Source organism: Lindgomyces ingoldianus (assembly GCF_010093535.1).
Source record: "Lindgomyces ingoldianus strain ATCC 200398 unplaced genomic scaffold BDR25scaffold_44, whole genome shotgun sequence".
In the NCBI taxonomy this organism is placed as follows: domain Eukaryota; kingdom Fungi; phylum Ascomycota; class Dothideomycetes; order Pleosporales; family Lindgomycetaceae; genus Lindgomyces; species Lindgomyces ingoldianus.
The window spans coordinates 474267-495094 of NW_022985205.1; the positions used below are offsets into that span (position 1 = coordinate 474267).

The following is a 20828-nucleotide window of genomic DNA, read 5'->3' on the forward strand; positions in this document are numbered from 1 at the left end:
CTTTTACATACATATAATAAAAGTATTAAAAAGTAAATATCTATATTTTATATTATTAATATCTATTTTATTTAAATATAAAGCTTTTTAAGTAAAAAATTTATATATTATATATTATACAATTAAAGCTATTATATAAAAAATTTTCACTATATTTTAGCTTAATATATATATAATTCCTTATATTTAAAATTTCATGCTTATAGCTGTAGTAGTTATGAAAATGAGGGGAGTAGTTGTGTGTGGTGGGGTGTGCGTCAGGTGGGGCCGAGCGTCAGCTGATAAAATACGGTACGCAAACACATCGACCGTGACAGCGTATACGAAGCTCAACAGCGCGCAAACGGAGGCCCTCGCAGCGATTACAAGAAAGTAGATAAGTAGATGTTCGAGATGGAGGAGAATAGGCTTCTGGGCTCCGAGAATAGCGGGCGATGCAAAGCTCGAATGTGGGTTGGGTCTCACCCAGGTTATGGTAGTAAGTATCCTTGCATCGACACCTTTCGCAGGAGCTGAAATATAAGAGAGTTGCCTGTAGGCCTATCTGGAAACAGACCACGACTTGACGTATTCATCGTTGGCTTCGCTACACAGGAACGCCGCTTTCTTTGGACTTGTTAGGTGGTGTGATCGAAGAAACCCTGAGATCGCGACAAGGAGGGCAGCATATCACCTCAATACGCCATCGACCATCACAGGATCACTAGGCAACCATGAAGTCTGGTTCCATGTCTCAACATGATTGGTTTACTCAAATTCAATGTCTTCTTCAAGAAGAGGGGTGCATCCACCTTGGAGCCAAGATCTCAGCCGCACCTCGGAATTACAGAGAAGTCCGTCGCAGCGATGCCAATGGCTCAGCTCGGCGCAGAAGCCCTCTCTAAGTTTGATTGGAGTTGGACCTGAACAAAAATGAAGGCTTAAGTCGTATGACTTAGTCTCAAGTCTTGTACCGTGCACCACTCGAATACCTCATGGTTGTTTTATCCGCCGTCAGCTCGGAACGCATTTAAATCCAATTTCTAAGGGTCTAATTAATATCTAAGCACCGGTTACAGTATTTCGAAGTACAGTGCGTTCGACACCTTTAATCAGCTAAAAGTTTCGGCCAGTGCCCTCTGCTATCAGGATGGATCAAGTGTCAGCAGGATCACTTCACGAGCCGAGCCTGGCGACTGGGGCTTCTCCGAGCCCTCTAGCTGCAGTAACAGCACCGTCCGGAGGAGGGGCCATTCAGGGAATTGGAGAGACTTTTTCTGTCTCCGGACCGACGGGGACTGCTTCTGCCTCCATACCTCTTCCCACCAGCACAGCGAGATCCGGTTCCACCCCAAAACTTACCCTCACATATGACTCGGGATCTGGGAATGGCCCTTTTGGCCTTGGATGGCAGCTCTCCGTGCCTTCCATTACTCGAAAGACATACAAGGGACTTCCCCAATATTTGGACGACGAAGAATCTGACGTGTTTATGATGTCTGGGGCCGAAGATTTCGTCCCTGTCCTTGAGCCATCAGCCAATGGGTGGATTAAACAACTTCCTATCAAACGGACTTCTGGTCAGCTCGTATATCAGATCACTACGTATCGACCTCGAGTAGAGGCGGAATTTGCAAGAATTGAGAGGTGGTCCGACTCTGACACTGGAATTGCTCACTGGCGCGCTGTGAGCAAGGACAATGTGACTTCCATATTTGGCGACACCAAGCTTTCCAGGATCAGCGACCCAGCTTGCCCAAGTCGCATTTTCTCTTGGTTGCTAAGTAGGACCTACGACGACAAAGGGAACCTAACCCATTACGACTACAAGGCGGAAAATTCGGAGGGAGTTGATGAGTCGCTCATATCTGAGCAGCATCGTTCCTACATCGATCGCACAGCCTCCAGATATTTAAAGCGAGTCAGATATGGAAATGTGATTTCACATAAATCGGTCAAGGACCACGACGATTTGAACTTTTATTTCGAAGTTGTCTTCGACTACGGTGAACATAGCCCCCATATTCCTACTCCACGAGAATGTCGGCACTGGAATGCGCGTCAGGATCCCTTCTCAAGTTTCCGTTCAACCTTTGAGATCCGTACTTACCGCCTCTGCGAGAGAGTCTTAATGTTTCATCACTTCCCAGACGAGCCAACAGCAGGAAAGGATTGTCTCGTGAGTTCCATGGAGTTGCACTATTCTAGTCAGCCCACAGTGACTCTTCTCACCTCAGCAACTCAGAAGGGCTTCAGGAAAGTCGATGGCCAGTGGTTTACTCAGTCACTTCCACCGCTAGAGTTCGAATACAGCCAACCAACTATTGCTGACGACGCTATTTCACTCGGCCCACGTGCACTTGAAAATGTACCAGTCGGTGTGGCCGACACAAATTACCAGTTTCTCGACCTCGATGCAGAGGGGCTACCAGGGCTTCTCACCCACCAGTCTAGCGAGTGGTTCTACAAACCCAACCTTGGAGGTGCACGCTTTGGTCCGATGCAAGTTCTTCCGCAAAGACCCACGGTGACGGAAGGCGGAAGTCAAATTGCTCAATGGCTTGATCTTAGCGGCGATGGCAAGCTCGATCTCGTACGTTTTCAAGATACCGCTCCAGGGTTCTACCGCCGAGATAATCTGCTCAGTAGCGGGTGGGAGCCTTTCCGCCATTTCCTCTCCATTCCCAACATCAACTGGTCAGTGGCTCGTATGATTGATCTCACAGGTAACGGCTTGGCGGACATTCTCATAACAGACGACCAATTGTTTACTGCCTATGCATCGCTCGGTGATTCTGGGTTTAACACGGCAGAGTACTGGCGACCGCCTGTGGATGAGGATGGAGGACCTCGTCTTTTGCTCCACGACGATCAGCAGAATATTTTCCTAGCCGATATGTCTGGCGACGGACTTGCCGATATCGTCAGAATTTGCAACGGTGAGGTTTGCTACTGGCCGAACTTGGGATATGGCCGATTTGGCCGCAAGCATTGTCTTGCTGATGCACCATTTTTCGATCTTCCGGACATGTTCACGCGCCAACGCATTATATTAGCTGATGTCGATGGGACGGGTACCACTGATCTCATACTTCTTCATCCCGACGGGCCTACAGTCTACATCAACGAAGCTGGTAACAGTTTAAGCGCCCCTCGATTGCTTGAGAACTGCCCTCCGTACGATGATATGAAGTCTGTCAACGCCATTGACCTTCTTGGTCAAGGGACAGCTTGTCTCACATTTTCTTCTAAATTATTGTCCGACGAGAACACTGGCCGGCAACTGTTCTATCTGGATCTCATGACTAACGGAAAACCATATCTCCTAAATTCTGTCAAGAACAACTTAGGTAGTGAAACTTATATCACCTACGAATCGTCGACAACTTTCTACGTTCAAGATAAGCTTGCCGGAAGGTCATGGCACACCAACCTACCATTCCCTGTACAGGTCGTAAGCAAAGTCACTACAGTGGACCGAATTAGCGGAAACCAGTTCACCTCGAAGTACGCTTACCACGAAGGATTTTTTGACCCTTATGAAAGAGAGTACCGTGGTTTTGGGCTAGTGGAGAAATGGGACAAGGATGAATTCGACAAGTTTCAAGACTTCCCAGAACGGTTACATGCTACGAACACAGATTCAGCATTCACGAGCCCACCCGTCTTAACACGGTCATGGTATGATACTGGTGCCCTTATAGGGGGTTATCACATTGCACAGTCTCTGCTCTACCAGGACTGCAATTCCATTCAGTATGGGGCTCATCATTTGCCAATATCCACGCCGCTCGATACTATCAGAACCTCTGACAAAGAGATACCACATATCATCACTATTGAAGAGATGCGTGAAGCCTTCCGCAGCGTTCGAGGAACTTTGTTGCGCGAAGAGGTATTTGGCTTGGATGGAAGCCAGCACGAAGCAGTGCCGTACCTTGTCCAAGAGGCCAATTCCCAAGTGGAGCTGTTTCAACCGATGGGACCCAACCGCCATGCTGTCTTTTTCGTCCGCCCATGCGAGTCACTTAAGGTGTACTATGAGAGATGCAGAGGGATCGTTACAGGCAGTTTGAAGGAGGATCCGCGTGTCTCGCATAGCATGCTGTTGGAGACTGACATGTTTGGAAATCCCTTAGTGTCTGTGTCAATTGCGTACGGTCGTCAGAACAAAGAGTCAAGTATCCATCTCAACGAGAAGGATCAACAGAAGCAAGCGCAGACTCATTGTGTTCTCCAGATGTCTGCATATACTAACCGAATACTTGAACCAGACACGTATCGCCTTCCAGTTCAATGGGAGTCTCAGAGTTTCGAGCTTCGAGGCCTTGTAGAAGGGCTTAGCTGTGCCCATGCCCTAGAGAAGTGCTGCCAGAACAAGCTACTCGAGCCAAAACTTAATGAGAGGAAGGGCGGCCGGACTTCACTTGTTCTTTTGAGCTTCTCGGCCGTGGCGCTGCTTGTAAAAAGTTTTCTAGCGAACCCGATTGATGAGGCATTTGAGGGTAGTCCTACTACAGAAGCTCCAAACCTATCCAATTCCATGGCTCGGAGGCTTCTTTCTCGTAAAAGAACAGCCTTCCGCAGTGACGATATGTCAACGGCTCTTCCATTCGGAGTTCTAGAACCATTGGGCTTACCGTACGAGTCATACACCCAAGTCCTTACGCCTGGGTTGGCCAAGCATAGCTACTTAGATCCTAACAGAATCGACCCATCCAACATTGATGCTGTGCTGGAGAACCAATGCGGGTATGTCAAACTTGACGGTGATTCCAATTACTGGGCACCTTTCGGACGTGTCTTCTTCTCACCGAAGGAATTAGACACTCCAGTAGAAGAGAGGCAGTATGCTGAGCGACATTTCTTCCTGCCGCATCGCCACAGGAATCCTTTCCATACGCCATCCTTCAATACTGAAATGGAGGTGCGATTCGATAAGTATGACCTGCTACCTATAGAGTCTAGGGACTCGGTGGGTAATATCATCAGCGCTGGCGTGCGAGCAAAGGGCGAGCGCTTTGGGCAGCTAACGAAAACGTCTTACGATTACCAACACTTGCGACCTCTGCTTGTTATGGATGGGAATCGCAATTGCACCACTTACGCATTTGACGCGCTTGGCATAATTTCAGCAATCGCAATTCAAGGAAAACCGGAGGAAAGCCTTGGTGACAACCTGGGAGATTTTCATTGGGTCTCAGATGAAGAGACGGATGAGTTTTTCAACTCGCCAATTTCTTCTGCAGAGTCATTGCTAGGCAATGCCACGTCCCGGATGATCCATGACCTGCACGCCTATCATCGCACAAGGAGCTCAGTACGACCCTCACCTATTGTAGCCGCCACCATCAGCCGTGAGATGCACGTGTCGGACCTCGCTCCAACCCAGAGACCCAGACTTCAGCTGTCATTTGTTTACCAGGACGGGTTGGGGCGCATTGCGCAAAAGCAAACTCTAGCTTCAGATGAAATTAAAATAAAATGTCCGAGGTGGCTCACTACTGGCTGGACACGTTATAATGACAAGGGTAGTGCAGTTCAAAAGTACGAACCCTTTTTCTCCGAATCACACCACTATCTGAGCGACTCAAAGCACGGAGTCTGCTCAACGTACTTATTAGATCCTCTCCAAAGAACGGCGGCGACTCTCAGCCCGAACCAAACTTGGTCAAAGAATGTCCTCACTCCATGGGCTGAGAAGGTCTGGGACGCTAATGATACCTGTACGATAGACCCGGTTCATGACCCCGATGTTGGTGGCTATTTCAAAAAACTACCGGAGGCGTTTTACTCACCGACATGGTACGAGGCACGTCAAAACAACAAACTTGGTGTCTCTGAAGCCGATGCTGCCATGAAGGCAGCTGCACATGCGGGTACTCCTACAACTGCTTATTATGACTCCATCGGGCGCAAAATCGTGGTTGTAATGGAGAAGAGAGAGCTACGACCACATGGAACTGTTGAATCAATCAACTTTGTTACTCGTGTAGACTACGACGCCAGTGGCAACATCCGTGGATCTTTCGATAAGCTCGGTAGACAAATAGAGGTGCGCGACTATGACATGCTCGGACAGACAATCCACAATTCATCCATGGACAATGGAGAGCGCTGGACGCTAAAATCATGCCTTGGCGATATTGTACGCCAGTGGACAAACCGCGATCAAGAGTTATCGACTGAATACGATGAAAGTCGTCGACCCATAAGGGTATACCTCCGGCCTGACAAGGGCTCTGACGAACGTCACCTCATAACAGAGATCACTTTTGGAGAAAGCCTTGAAGATGCCGAAGAGCTGAATGCTAAAGGACGAATGGTAGCTCATAGAGACCAGTCTGGCGTGACTAAATCTGAACGGTACGACTACAAAGGCAATCTCTTGCGCGAGTCTAAGCAAGTGACGGCAGAAGCTGGCGCAGTAATAGACTGGTCTTGTGCTGCTCATGTACCATTACAGGGCCAGATTTTTCTAAAGGAATCAACTTACGACGCTCTCAACCGTTCCATTGCAATTACCGAGCCAGATGGGAGCACTGTTAGGAACCAGTATAACCAAGCAGGCCAGGTCCATTATGTTGAAGTTCAGCGGCCAGAAGACACAAAAGCACAGATCATCCTACGCTCAGCCCATTACAACGCACGAGGCCAGAGAACCCAAACAATATTTGGCAATGGAGTGGAGACGGTCAACTCATACGAAGCAGATACATTCCGCTTAAGTCGCCTTCTGACTACCCGAAGAGACGGTAAACAGCAGTCTACGGCGGTCCTACAAGACTTGCGCTACACGTACGACCCAGTAAGTAACGTGACAATGACAAGGGACGAAGCGCAGCGTACAATCTTCTATGGTGGCGAGAAAGTTGATCCGGTGTCTGCTTACACATACGATTCAACTTACCGCTTGATTGAAGCTACGGGTCGCGAGCATCTCGGTCAGGATAGCGAGAACTGGCTGAAAAGCATTCCATCGAAGCACCACAGCCACGATAATAAGGCAATGTGCAACTATCACGAAAGCTACCAATACGATGCAAATGGAAACATCACGAAAGTGAGACATGTCCGCAAAGGCGGGGCTGAGGGTAGTTGGAGTAGACACTACCGCTACGAAGAGCCAAGTTTACTTGAGCCTGAACGATTTTCTAACAGACTGACCTCTACCATGGTTGGGACGGAGGAGATGTTCTATAAATACGAAGGGCAAGAGTTGGCGACTGGGAACATTACTACTTTACCGGGTGTCGGCAACATGCGCTGGGACTTCCGCGGCCAGCTTCAGTCAGTCATTACTCAACGATGCCAAACTTCCCCGGAAACTACTTGGTATGCTTATGACGACGGAGGGAAGCGATCGAGAAAAGCGACCTATGCATCTGTTTCCGAAAATTCAAACAAAGTTAGACATGAAAGACTTTATGTGGGCAGTAGCGAGGTCTACCGTGAGTACGCCGCGGACGGCAGGCAAGTAAAGCTAGAACGCTGGACTCTTCACGTTTCCATTGGTGGCGAGAGGGTGTCGATGATCGAACGACTGTCAAAAGGGGAGTCGAAGGGTCCCAATTGCTTGACTCGATTTCAGCACGGTAATTTAATCGGCTCATCGGTTCTCGAACTAGACGCCGAAGCCCACATTCTCACTTACGAAGAATATTTCCCGTATGGTGAAACGTCCTATTATTCTCCACACTCCAAGCTGGAGACACCAAAGCGCTATCGCTACTCTGGCAAGGAAAGAGATGAGGAGAGTGGCCTCGATTACTACGGCAAGCGTTACTCCGCCGCCTGGATAGGCCGGTGGATTTCTCCAGACCCAGGAGGATACACCAACGGTCCGAATCCATACCAATTCACCCAAAGCAATCCAATCTCCTTTCAAGATCCTGATGGTGCAGTAGAAGCGATTCCGACACCGGGCGGTGTGCCAGGTATGCCACCGCCCGCCAGCGCATCGGTTATCTCAGAAGAATTAAGCGTTTTCAAGAGCGCATCTACCAGTTTCCAAAACATCTCCTACAATGTGCAAGCCGCACAGGAAGCTGGGACTCTTGGAACCACGGCTGCAGAGACTGCAGAGGCAGCTACGGTAATTACAGAGAGCACGACTACTGCCACTGCAACGGCTGAAGTTCTAACAACCAGCGCAGCCGTAGGAGAAGGAACCCTAGCTACAGGCGGCACCGTTGCGGCTGAAACTGGCCTAGGGCTTGGAGCTGGTGAGGTAGGAGGGGGTGCTTTGCTGACTTTAGAAACTGGTGGATTAATACTCATTGCAGCTGGTGTTGCCCTTATCGGCTATGGCATCTACCGTGCGGTCAAAGACGACTCGCCGGCTGCTCCTCCAGCAAAACAACCAGAGGCACCAAGCTCACAAGCAGCACAAAGTGCAAGTCCGCAAGAGCCACAAATGTCCCTCCCAGAGGACAATCAATCACGCATTGCGCCACCAGCTCCAGAGACCGTTGAAAAGGGTCCCGTATCTGCGCCAGGGCTCAACTATACACCGGCCGAAGCACCAGGCGCGTCAGAAGCACCCGAAAGTGTCGAACTTCCAGGCCAAAGCACAGACAACACAACTATTGAGGACCCTACTGAAAACATAAGTATCGAAGCTAGCAAAGACTCTCAAGGTAGAGAGTGGTGCCAGCACCGACACCATATGATCCCGCAGCGCCATCGAGATTTTTTCTCTCAAAACATCTTCGAGGACCCTGTCACTGGTCAATCAGGCGTAAGCATCAACATCGACCTGAAGGAACTTATTCGCGTGCTTCCGCAATGGGCGCATACCCTGCTTCATCAAGACGGCGCGTATGATGCAATGTGGGATCTGCAGGTCGAGCACTGGAAAGAGGTCATCGCTGCAGGTGGTAAAGTGACGGTGGAAGAGGTGTGGGATTTTGCCATTCATCTGCAATATGAGACCGAAGTGAGATTGGGCATTGAAGGTGTCTTTAATGGGAAGAGACAGCATCCTAGCAGGGACTTTGAGCCGAAGCAGAAGAAGTGAGTTGTGGTGTGAATTTAGGTAAGCTATGTATATTTTCTCACAGAAGGTTATCTCAACTAATCCAAATCAGGGCCAGTACGAAATGCGTGTCATTGCAAAGTGGGCGTAATATGGATTGGCACGATTCCATGTCGTTCCGAACGGTGTACCATCACCAAGAATAGAATAGGGGGCCAGGACAGGCTGTGTACCATTCTAAAGCTTGTATCATCACCGTGAATCTATCGCAATAGGGACTACTACGATATCTGAACCATTCCAAATGGCATACCGTTTCGAAGAACCAAAATAACAAGCAGTCTCCCTTTTCGGTTTCACGAACTACACTGTATTGCGAGACAAGTCTAAGGAACTTAAAATTCTATACAGATTAGGTTGTATACACACTTTAATATCTTTATAGTACTATTATAGATATGTTTTGTAGTTATATTTCTTATTATCAACCTATGCGTAGTGTACAAGGGAAATTCACTACACAGGTAGGTACACGTTATCACAGCTTCGAACAATCTCAGCTACGCGAAACACGTAATGTTAGTAATTCAGAATAGCTGTACGGAGAATTCATTTAGATTCTGTCATTTCCCCCAGAGGCCTGTCCTCGGTAGTCTAACCCTCCTAGGTAGCACGACGAACCCTGCGTGAAGAAAAGGCTATGCAACAATGAATCCTACCGTGAAACAGACGCACTATAACCACCTTTTACGCTAATTACCCCATTCCCTTAGAGCTCAATTGCTTAACGATGCTCCCTTGCAGACGCGGGTGGGCCTACCCGTACAAGCTTCCCTCGTGTCCCAATTACGGCAAGTCCTAGAGAATGCGACGTAGCTTTCTCCTCCATTTGCGCCAGCGAGAGACGCATATAGTAATAGTTGCAACAGCTGCTGCACGCCGTGAAATCGAAATGGAGCGGCGATATACCACACATCCTCATTTGCTGCGTCTTGGCGGCCCAAGAATTTCAGCCCCGGGAGGAACCTAACATGTGGGTATGTACATTTAGTTTTAAGGATGATATTGGCAGAATAATAATTCACAGTAGGCCACTAAAGAGGCCTTGCCACTAGAGTCAATATGTCATAATAATTTTCGGGGGGATTTCCATTACCAAAATAGCACTGTAAATGTATCCATAGATGACATCCTAGGAGACATGTCTGACGTTGGACCTAGGTATTTCTATAGAGAACCATTATCTCATATCCTACACTACGGGTCAAGTCATACAAGGCGCTTATAATATCCATACACCTGGGTTAAGATTGTATTATTTTCGACCAACTCTTTTTCAGGAGCTTCTTTTTCATACACAAGAAATTATACTACAATAGAACGCGATACAAGGACGCTTTTAAAAGAGACCGACCAATTTACAGAGTTTGCTCACTTACATAGGTAGTAAGGGAGAAAAAACAAGAGGGGAGCAAGAACGCTATAAGGAAAGGCTGGAGATGTAGTCGGAAGTGAAGCGAAACCTGTCTGTATACACGACAGACATGACACCACCAAGAACCTGCTATACCAAAACCGGCCGCCCGAGACTACGCTTGTCTAGTAAGGCGCTTTTTTAGCCCCTAGTCCCCCATCCTCTTCGTATCCGTCCTCGTCGTCCTCACCACCATCCACATCAATACTATCCAAAAACCCACTAAAATCTGGTTTCTTCACCACCCCCGTCCCCGCCCCCCTACCCCTTCCTCTCTCCCCCCTACTCCCATCCCTCTCCACGATCCCACTACCACTCACACCAGTATCGCTCCTAGGACGGCTCCCATTCCCCTCATTAACACTCCGACTTCCCACTACACCTCGTTTAAGCGCCCGACTCTTACGGACAGAGATACTGCCATTCCCACTCACAGTCCCGCTGCTCGGCGCCGTTTTAGGCCTGTGACTATCTTTCGGGCTCGGCGAGGCGGATTTTTCACGCAGGGCGGCAGGGATGGGAGGGACGGGTGGGACCCCATGTGTAGCGAACGCTTGATCGTGTTGACGAGCTGCGTGGTTTGCGGATGTAGATGTGGAAGGGGAGTGAGGGGATGGAGGAGAGGACGATGCCGCACCAGGGGGATGGCTGGTGAGCGGACGAGGGTTGAGGGTAGTGGCGGGAGTGGGTGGGGATTCTGGGGAGTTTGAGGAAAGAGGTTGTGGCAGCGGGTGCGGAGGGTGCTCTGCGGTTACGAAGCTCGCGTCAGACAGACTGTGCACGCTTACCATGGAGTCTGAAGCTGAGGAGTCAGTGGCGGAGTCATGGTGGTGGTGATGGCTTGCAACCCGCGTAGAATAACTCGTTCGAGGAGGTTCCTTGCCGCTCAAGACACGCTTCAGGTCCTCTACTCTCACGGCTGAGCGCACCGAACTCGTGCTTCCGGGGGTGGCGCTCGGGCTGCGCGTCCGATGAGGGGAACTCAGTCGTCCAACAAGCCCGTAAGCTGTTGATGGCGGTCGACTATGGCCCCTCCTCGGAGTATGTAGCGGGCTATTATTTACGCTGTCCAGGTTCCCGTTCGGAATCGTGATGCCAAGGTAATTGTTCTTTTGCTGCGTCGCGTGAGCGGATGTACCAGTTCTCGAACCTGTCATAGACGCCGAAGAAGAGTCTTTGGTATTAGACGCTATGCAGATATCCTTTGTCCAGTCGGACATCAACTCTTCTTTGACCTTTGAGGGGAGTTGGGGGGCGGGTCCGAGTGCTTGTGGCGCGATGATGGGCATGCTCAGGGAGCGGCCTGGAGAGCTTGGTGGACTGGAAGGTGGCGAGTAGAGCAACGAAGAGTAGCCTTCTGCGATTTTGTCGACGAGAGCAGACCGATTGTCAAAGGGTTTTAAGGCCTCGGCCTGGACGGCATCTATGGAGACACGGACAGGGTCGGAGTTCGGGACGTCGATGCGGTCGAGAGGCATAGGCGGAATGCGGATGGTTTTCACCCAAAGTCCTTTGTCGTTGCGTCTGGAGATCTCGGAATGGAGTGCTCGTCCAACGGATGAGGTTTCAAAGTCCAAAGCCATGCTGAGAGCCCAGAGGTAGCCATGGACCAAGCTTCCTATCCGAACTTTGGCCCCAGGATTGTCAATATTTTGAATATCCTCTTGCAGTCGGAGAATCATAGGCAAGCCACTCCGCACTGCATTCACGCCTAGCTTGTTGATGGACGTGGATAGGAGGAGATGCAGCAGTAGGAAATCAGCTTCAGAATCAACGAATTGCAGGGCATTATCATAAACGGCTAGATGCAGCAACGCCAGGAACTTGTTCTTGTCGCGCTTGGGGGATTTCTCTCTAGCCGACGCATTCGAGACAGCTCTTCTGGCTAGACCGTTCTTGTCGTTCTCCTTCTTTCGATGGTCTTCAACAACCCTTAGGTCTTCTTTCTTCTTTTCCAGATTGAGCCATGTGATCAGCGCATCAACGTATGCTTTCCGGACCTTGCCACTAGGATCGCGTAGAAGCCACTGCGTGCCCTCCCACACTCTGATGCCAATGGAGCCGCGAGAAACAGAAGCCGAGGAGCCGTCGGGCCGCCGAGTGTTTGCAGTAATAATGATGGCCTTGACGGCCTCAAGTGCTGTTAGCCGGGCTGTTTCGAAGGAAAAGAATCTATCGACATGAGCAGTCTTCTCGTGCAGGCTTGCAGAGCTGGCTACTGCATCCACTGCTCCAACCGGATCCTCAATTGCAGCCGCAGTGTTGGATACCCCTGATGACGGCGAAGGCTTTAAGCGAGTGAGGATAGCCGCTACCATATCGGAGATCTGGTCGGTGTAATAAACATGGGTTGACAGGCTTGCCATGCATTTCTGTAGTGTATTCAGTAGCTCCACGCGGAAATGTGATGGTTCCTTGACCAGTTCTACTACCGCTCCGCCCTGACTTCCCGACGACTTCGGGTTGTTTACATCCCTCTCCGACGTCACGGGAGTCGCCTGCGAGTGATGCGGCAGAATTGTTGTTCCGGGTCCGCCGAGTTGAAGAAGGAGTAATGTGTGAGAAATAAGCCCAATCAATACATCCATAACGCTGAGTCCAATGAAATTAATAGTCGAGCTTAGGAGGTAATCAAGTACAGTTGCGAGAACCAGTTGCCGCTCCAAGTCATCCTCGATGATGGGGCTTCGGATGAGCGTTTCCATGGCGCCGACGAGAATTGTGTATCGATCCTGCACCGGCGCCCAGCGACATATCATGGCCAGAAGAGTCGCCGGCCAGCTGTCATTGCTGCCTTCATGAGCAGGGAAGTGTTGGTGCGGTTTGGCGTGGCCACCGATGAACTTCAGTACCGCAGATGTGGCGAGGCGGAGCTGACCACGATTTACACCTATGAAAATATTTCTCAGCGCCTGTAGAGCGACGATGCCGACTTCCTCTTCCGCAAGCTTGTCCGCATCTTCCGTAGTCCCTGATGCTGCGATAGGATCGCCCTCCTCATCCTCGGCCGTCCGTACTGTGGACACGCTCTGCCTCCGCCGAATGTCCTTTTCTTTCTCGTGTTCCTCCTTCTCCTGCTCGCGGCTCTCGAGCCCCCGGAGATAGTCGCCGCTTTCTGAGTATATGTTTAAGAGGATAACGGGTAGTATTACGGCCAATTGGCGACCAGTCTCGGATCCGAGCGATTCCGACGAGGCAACCGCTTTCAGCGCCTGGAGGCCGGCCTTGCGGAATCTGATAGCGACTGGCCAACTGATGGGCGTCTTGTTGTGTTTGACGACCTCTTTCGATGCAAACTGCGCATATAGCTGGACAATCTCCTCGTATTGCTTGATGAAGTCTTGGTCAGCAGCGAGGGTGGCGGGGTCTTGGTGCGCACAGAGGCTCTTGAAGGTTGGGATGGACTCCTCGACTATGGAGACATCGTCGGACTTGAGGATGGTGCGGAGCATGCGCAGGACGGAGCTGGCGTAGAGGGACAGGTTTTGCGGGCATTTCTCGATGAGGGCCTTGAGGATCTCGAGACTAACTTTTACGTTTCTACAAGCAAATAGGCATCAGCAACGCACGACAATTTGCGCATAGCAAACGAGATATATCTACCCTGTGCGGCCCTTCCATACATCGGCCGTGGTGCGCTTGTCCAGAAAGTCGCCCACTTTCTGCAGCTTGCTGCGTCGCGTGCTGGCATAGTAGAGCAGGTAGCTCAGCTCACTCGAGTTCGCTTTCACGTCGGCATTGTTCTTCTGGAACTTTGGGTAACACTTCAGGACGAGGACCTGGTGTTTTGGTCGGCAGGCCTGCCGTGCGGCGTGCATGGAAGCCGACGAGGATGCGCGGAGGATACGGTGACGGAGGTAGCACGGCCGGGTGGATAGGAGGTAGAGGTAAAGGTAGAAGAGGAAAAGTAGTGCGGCCGCGGCGGGTGGCAACTAGAATACTTGCGATAGCGAGGATGGCATGCCCGAGTTTATTATAGCAACGTGGATGGGGCATAGGCAGCGTGTCACGATGCGGCCAGGGCTCCCGGCCACCGACCTGGACGGTGGAAATGTGGTCACTCAAGATCAGCCCTGCCAAGGAATGACGACGCCATCAAACATGGTGCCAATCAGATGTGATTCTCCAGATTCCACACAAGCGGGCACTCAGTGATCGTATCAGACGACTACGGATCTGTATTCGCACAACATATAATACACGTGACCTCAGGAGGCTATTCTTCCACATGCCTATACATACACTTCGGTGGTTAATGGGGACCTCAGGCGTTAGTCCTAATTTACTATGGAACGCCCTTGTACATCTTCCTACTCTTTTAGCCCTGTCGCCGATTCTCTTTAGATTTGTCTTTCGTCCTAGGAACTAACCATCTGTCCTGGTCCCAGCGTCCACGCACCTGTTGAATCTTTTGACCCTCAGCGTTCGATTTGATTATTTTACCCGGCGATGTCACGCCCTTAGGCTCTCCATTCTGGAGCGAGTACGCCTCAATTCCCGCGTCTATTAACTTTTGCCGCAATGATGCCGGGAGCTGGCTCTGTTTCCCAGAATCCATCGCATCTTGCACCCGCTTCTTCAACACCCCGAGGCGCCTGTCCATGTTAGGACGGATGCCCGTTGCGAGTTCATCAGCCGTGGGCATCGCCATGACCCACTGGAGATGGTTGCCATCACTCCATGGCGAAACTTTGAAGTACGCGCCTTCTGGCATCCCCTTGAGGATAAAATCAGGTCTTAAATGTGGGAAGTTCTGGTGCATCCAATACCATGCTGAAAAATCATAACCTAGCCATCTATCGGCTTTTTTAACCTTTGACCCCCGGAGGCGCAAGCAAAATTCGACAGGGTGGCCTGCATTGAGAAACTGATATGTTCGATCCAGCAAAATTGTCGTGTAATCCGGGGTCGAGGACAAGCTGCAATGTATCTCCTTCAGTGCTGCAAGATGAACGAACTTTATAGACGCAACCTTCTTTGACGCAATGGGGAATCGCCTCTTTCCAGTCTCATAGATGGCATATCTGTTGAATTTATTCTGCAACTCATCCTCCCTGAGCTTTTCCCAGTTTTGGCTCAGCGATTTTGGAATTTCGTCGGTCTGGTAGAGCACTTGGCCTGGTTGGACGAGCGCGAGTGCGTCTTCTAGCGAGAGCTCCTTTTGTAGCTCCTCGCCCCCAGGCTTTGTTATCAGGGTTATTTTATGGTTCGATTCGCTAAGGTTGGGGACGTGGTATAGATTGAAGGGGAGGATTTTATGTTGGCCGAGAGTGCTGTCTCGACGACTGATGTGGGCAGCTTTGTAGAGATGGAGGGTGCGACATCGCGGACGGGAAAGGAAAAGCAGGGGGTATTGAGGGCGCGAGGCCAACCGCGTCTGACGAGATAGTATAGAGTTCAGCTCGAAAGGAAGGAAATGCAGGCGTGTCGTCGGGGCCATTGTACATGCGTTAGGGTAGCTTTGTGGTGATGAATGAACTTTCTGCAGTCTCAAAAGGCTAAACCTATTTAGGCCTAGCGAACCCTGCTGCAAGATCCCGTTGAACCACAACTCGACTTCAATCAGCTGCATCCTTAGCTTAGCCACATGGTCCAACATTTCCAGTTCGAAAGAAAGTATCATGCAAAGGTAGGTCTGGCCTGCTATCCCTGTGACACATCGTCAAATGCCATCACGTTGACACTCGATGATCTCTCTGAATGATTCCGCACTTGTTCGGAAATCGTCTCCCGTGGCTCAGAGTCAACCTCGATATGGTACTTAATCCGCAAGTCCATTTGATGCTGTGCCCTAGACTATTGTACCCCATGGGGATGGGAGTAATGCCCCTCGCGTCTCGTCCCCACTTCCCCGGGCTTCAATATTCAAGTCGGAAGCTTGCTTCCCGGCGCAATCTTCAAAGACAGATATCCCCGGATCCTGTCCAGTCCCCCTCTTTCCTTGATCCTTTGAATATCCCTGCTACTATTGCTTCAACTAAATCTATTTCCCCAACATGACAAAAACAAGTGGGTATAATGTTGCCGTGGGGCTAATTGTTGCCGTTGGCAGCTTCACATACGGCTTTGGTACTCTCCACTTCGCCACATCCATTCATTCACTCACAATCCCAGGCTTCGCATCCTTTGCAACTAGCATCGGCCAGCCAGGCTTCTTCACCTACTTCAATCTCTCGACAACAGGGCCTGGCGCTGCATACACGAATCACATCCTCGGAGCCGTCAACGCGCTCTTCTTCTTCGGTGCATGCGTAGGAGCACTCGGTGGTGGCCCTTTAGCTGACAAGATCGGACGAAAATGGACACTCCTAGCTGCTTCTGTGGTCGCTGTCATCGGGGGAGCTTTGACAGCGGGGAGTGTGCACATTGCTATGCTGATTATTGTCCGTATTCTCCAGGGATCTGGTCTCGGTGCTTTGGCGACGTTAACCCCGATTTACCTCTCCGAGGCTTCGACGCCTTCGAAGCGAGGAATGCTTACTGGTCTACATGGCTTCTTTCTCGTGTCGGGATACAACATGTCTGCCTGGGTTGGCTTCGGATGTTTCTTCTCAGAGAACCTCACCTTTGGCTGGCGCGGCCCTTTAGCATTTACCTGTATCCCGCCGCTCATCCTGCTCATCGGCTGTTTATGGGTACCAGAATCTCCCCGCTGGCTCCTAACCCAAGGCCGTGTCGATGAAGCATGGACAGTTCTTAGCAGACTCCACAATGACCCGCATGATCCAAACGAAGTCGCCGCGCGCGAGGAGTTCTACCAAATGAGAAAACAGATCGAGTTCGAGGCGACGAATTCGAGCGGGTATATGGCCATCTTCAAAACCCCGGCATATCGAAAGCGAGCGTTTTTGTCGTGCTTTGTGCAGTATGCGGCCAATGCGACTGGGGGTCTGGTCATCAACTACTATTCCGTCATTATCTATGAGAATCTGGGTTTGAAGACGTATATGCCGTTGCTGATGTACTGCATATACACGCTGATTGGCGCTCTGGGGAATTTGTTCTCGCTCCTAACTGTCGATAAAACTGGGAGACGATTCGTAAGACCCCCTCCCTCCCCTGCTCGGCACCAATCACGCACTAATGCTCTACACTCCACTAATCCCCCACCACCAGGCACTTCTGACCGGCTTCACCGGCGTCCTCATTACCGTCGTCATCGAGGCTGCAATGGTAGGCTGCTTCGTGACCGGCTCTAAGCCCAACATCGGCGGCCAAAAAGTTGCCATTGTAGCTATCATGTTCTTCGTGGTAAGTCTAACACCAAACACCAAAAGTGATATGGAATCTCAAAGATAATAAACATTCAAAAGTTCTTCTACGGCCTGTTCATCGATGCAGCATCCTTCATTTACAGCTCCGAAATCTACCCCACGAATATCCGCTCGCCGGGTGTAGCGTTGGCGACGTTCACGTATTTTGCGGCTTGTATTACGTTTGTCACGCCCGGGGCGACAGCAATTGCGAATATTGGATATAAGTATTTTGTTAGTATGTAAGGCCCTGGAGTTCACCGCTCCCCTCCCCTATCTAGTCCCCGTTGTTACCCTGGCTGAAAGATAGTCGATTGATTGCTGACACTGAGTGTCACAGTCTTCGCATGCCTAACATTCGTCTCCGTGGTAGTGATTTACCTCATGTACCCGGAAACCAAAGGCAAGTCATTGGAAGAGCTAGCGGAGTTGTTCGGAGACCCTGTAGTCGTGCATCTCACCGATGCCACCGAGGAGCAGAAGGAGAAGATTGATCAGGAGATAAAGAATGAGCTGTTTGCCGAACATCGAGAAAACTTCAGGGCTTAGATAAGGAAAGGTGTGGGATTAGTAATTCAGGAGATGGTGAGGTGGTTATGTTGTAGAATCTAGGAAGGCGGTGAGGAAGTTGAATTGAAGTTTGCAGCCAGTACGGTGTACGTGGTGTCGTGTCGGGAGCTCATGGGTGTTTCCCCCCTCTCGTGACATGATTACCGCGTGCTACCGGCTTCACATTTGTGGGTCGATCAAGGGGTGTGAGGCAGAAGCGGTGGATCAGCGAGCGCAACCTTACCCATAGGCACGGCTCTCAGACCCAGTTATAAGTGTCCCCTTTTTCTTCCCTTTCTTGATTTCCTCTCCTCGCTGAACGCCTCTGCACGCCAGTTCCAAAATGCTACGGAGAAGAGGATATGGGGATCCACTCCTACGTCTCCCTCCGTACCAAAAAACCACTGTAAACCAAAAATGTCGTCATGTCTAGCTTGGTCTAATCTCATAATTTGACCTCTTCTCTCTCCTCGTCATGGTCTCTCTGGTGCTGTTGGGCCGTTTAAAAAATGATACCCTAGAAGTTGCATGACGAACTCGGCAGCTTTGGAAAAAGATTTGCCTTCTATGTCTCTTATGGCGGAGCTAGCGGCTTTGTTTTCATGGGGAGCGAACAAGCCGAGCTCGCTAGGCATGTAGCTTCCTGTGGCTTTTGGGAAGCGCATCCTTCCGCCCATATGCATTCTAGCTTCTTCTTAAACTAGCGAAATTCATATTCTCTCCACGCATGGCCTAGCTTCCATCTTCCAGCTTTTCAATTTACCATAAAAATGCGGGAAATTAAAAGTGCATGTCTGTTTCCCCCTTCTTCCCTTGCTAACTTTATGAGTCTTGGAAGAATTTTTGGTACATGACCACCTCCTTGCTACTCTGCTGCTATAACCGCAGCCCGGAGACTGGATGGGAGATGGCTATCGTTCTCAGATATAAGCCTTTACCGCAATAGCGGCACGGAAGTCATCATCATTGCATACGAAACGATCCGGGTAGCGTAAGGATTGAGAAATCTTCCCTTAGCCCTACCAGGTCCTTCGGTATTGCGCTGGATACAGACACACTATAAGATATGGAGACTACAACTACATAAGGTAGGAAACCAAGCGAGGGAGGGGATATACGAAAACCGAGCGCTAATAGGCACGATGCAGTCTTGTGTTCTAATTTCAGAAACACCTTCCGCAACAGTCAGTGTCTTCTGTAAATGATATATGAACACACTATCGACCCAACTCTAATCCCCTTGAACCCTTCTAACAATCTCCACCTCCAACTCATCTAACCAATCCTCTTCTTCTTCAACGCCTTCTTTGCACTCCCACAGGTCCCTGTCTTCTTCGGCGGTTCTAACGGTATCCCAATAGCGGGCGTCAAAGGCGTAACCGGCGTCGTAGGCTCTGGCTTCTCAGGCTTCAGCAAATCATGCACATCCTTGAACGTCACCTGAGGAACTTTAATAAACCCCTGCGCCATCAACGCCGGGTCCCATATCTCCATTCCTGGCTCCATAACGATCATTTCTTCTCCCATTTCCCCACCATGCCCGTCCATTCCTCCTTTTTTGCTATCAGCATCGGTTGCGGGTGTGGGTAGAGGTTCAATGGCTTTAGTGTCTAGCTGTGGTTCTGACCAATTTTGGCATTTAAAGGGGGCATCGGGATCGTTTCCGAAGTTGACGCGGACGCGCAGGAAAAGGGAAAAGAGGCCGATGGCGGGGAAGAGGCGACCGCGGATATTGCGAAGGGCAATTGCTGTAGAGACGTTAGCGGCAGAGGAGAACTACGGGGGCGAGAGAAATTCTGTAGCAGTAGAATGCTCGAGGTGAATGCAAATGGCGAGAACCCAAGGAGTGTGAATGGTAACCTACGTAAATGCTTCCCATTCTTCGTGAAGAATATCAGATCTTGCGCCCAATCAAATCCACATCCAATTACGTCACCTTCCCCGTAAATCTCTCTGTACTCCTCAGGCTTGTCATTGAGGACCATGTAGGAAAAGACATCACCCTCCTTGTTTGTACTCTCCCACCCATGCGTATCATACCGAGAATCGCGAGCAGCATTCTTATAAACGAAGCCTACAAACATGCGATGGTCATTATCAGGCACAGCAAGAAACTCGACCTCGAAGTAGTAGATCCTCATCATACTAGGTGCAGGGTGGTTGCTCATGACGCAAGTCCCGATCTTTGGCCACACTAGGGGTTCCTCTTCGGTTGTGTCAGATTTATCCTTCTTCGGTTCCAAAGGTTTCAGGTCCATTTCCTCGGGAAATGTGGAGATTTGGAGTTTTTCTTCCGAGACTTTGAATTTGTGTTCTATGCCTGGCCATTTGAGTGCGGCTGCTTCATCCAGCTCGGTAGGATGCCTGCCCATGGTCCCATAGTCGACCTCCGCACCATCTAGCAGCGCATTAATTTTATAAATTCTCTTCAGCTGCTTTGCTAGAGCTAAAGGAGTCCAGCCGTGATCATCCTCGTCGTCTCTCAACGACTTGTATATGGAGCATATTGGTGTGTTGATCTCCGTCTCGATATCTGCATGTAGCAGAAACGGTTGTCGTGCCACTTCCGGGGCCTTTTCGCAGAGAGTAAGGACGG

General features: G+C 50.2%; 4 protein-coding genes across 4 annotated transcripts; 2 read left to right on the forward strand and 2 right to left on the reverse strand.

The window, feature by feature from the left end:
- Positions 1 to 223: 223 nt before the first annotated feature.
- BDR25DRAFT_396686 (SpvB-domain-containing protein) lies at positions 224 to 9646 on the forward strand (the record flags this gene model as incomplete). Its single annotated transcript, XM_033698456.1, has 12 exons — positions 224 to 245; positions 279 to 372; positions 408 to 478; positions 555 to 730; positions 775 to 895; positions 946 to 992; positions 1059 to 1072; positions 1129 to 8994; positions 9069 to 9141; positions 9232 to 9309; positions 9485 to 9529; positions 9593 to 9646. The coding sequence occupies 12 exons, from the start codon at positions 224 to 226 to the stop codon at positions 9644 to 9646; spliced, it is 8661 nt and encodes a 2886-aa protein (XP_033541491.1).
- A 608-nt stretch (positions 9647 to 10254) lies between these two features.
- Positions 10255 to 14447, reverse strand: BDR25DRAFT_307156 (uncharacterized protein). The gene is made up of 2 exons (XM_033690788.1): positions 14034 to 14447; positions 10255 to 13970 (listed from the first exon to the last, which is right to left on the reverse strand). The coding sequence occupies exons 1-2, from the start codon at positions 14246 to 14248 to the stop codon at positions 10556 to 10558; spliced, it is 3630 nt and encodes a 1209-aa protein (XP_033541492.1). The 5' UTR covers positions 14249 to 14447; the 3' UTR covers positions 10255 to 10555.
- Positions 14448 to 14651: 204 nt separating this feature from the next.
- On the reverse strand, positions 14652 to 15870 carry BDR25DRAFT_296627 (uncharacterized protein; the record flags this gene model as incomplete). The annotated part of the gene is made up of 1 exon (XM_033688943.1): positions 14652 to 15870. The coding sequence occupies one exon, from the start codon at positions 15868 to 15870 to the stop codon at positions 14749 to 14751; it is 1122 nt and encodes a 373-aa protein (XP_033541493.1). The 3' UTR covers positions 14652 to 14748.
- Positions 15871 to 16426: 556 nt separating this feature from the next.
- On the forward strand, positions 16427 to 18645 carry BDR25DRAFT_296628 (MFS sugar transporter; the record flags this gene model as incomplete). The annotated part of the gene is made up of 5 exons (XM_033688944.1): positions 16427 to 16499; positions 16545 to 17470; positions 17547 to 17681; positions 17744 to 17921; positions 18024 to 18645. 5 exons carry the CDS (start codon positions 16427 to 16429, stop codon positions 18230 to 18232), a joined length of 1521 nt encoding a protein of 506 aa, XP_033541494.1. The 3' UTR covers positions 18233 to 18645.
- Positions 18646 to 20828: the final 2183 nt, after the last annotated feature.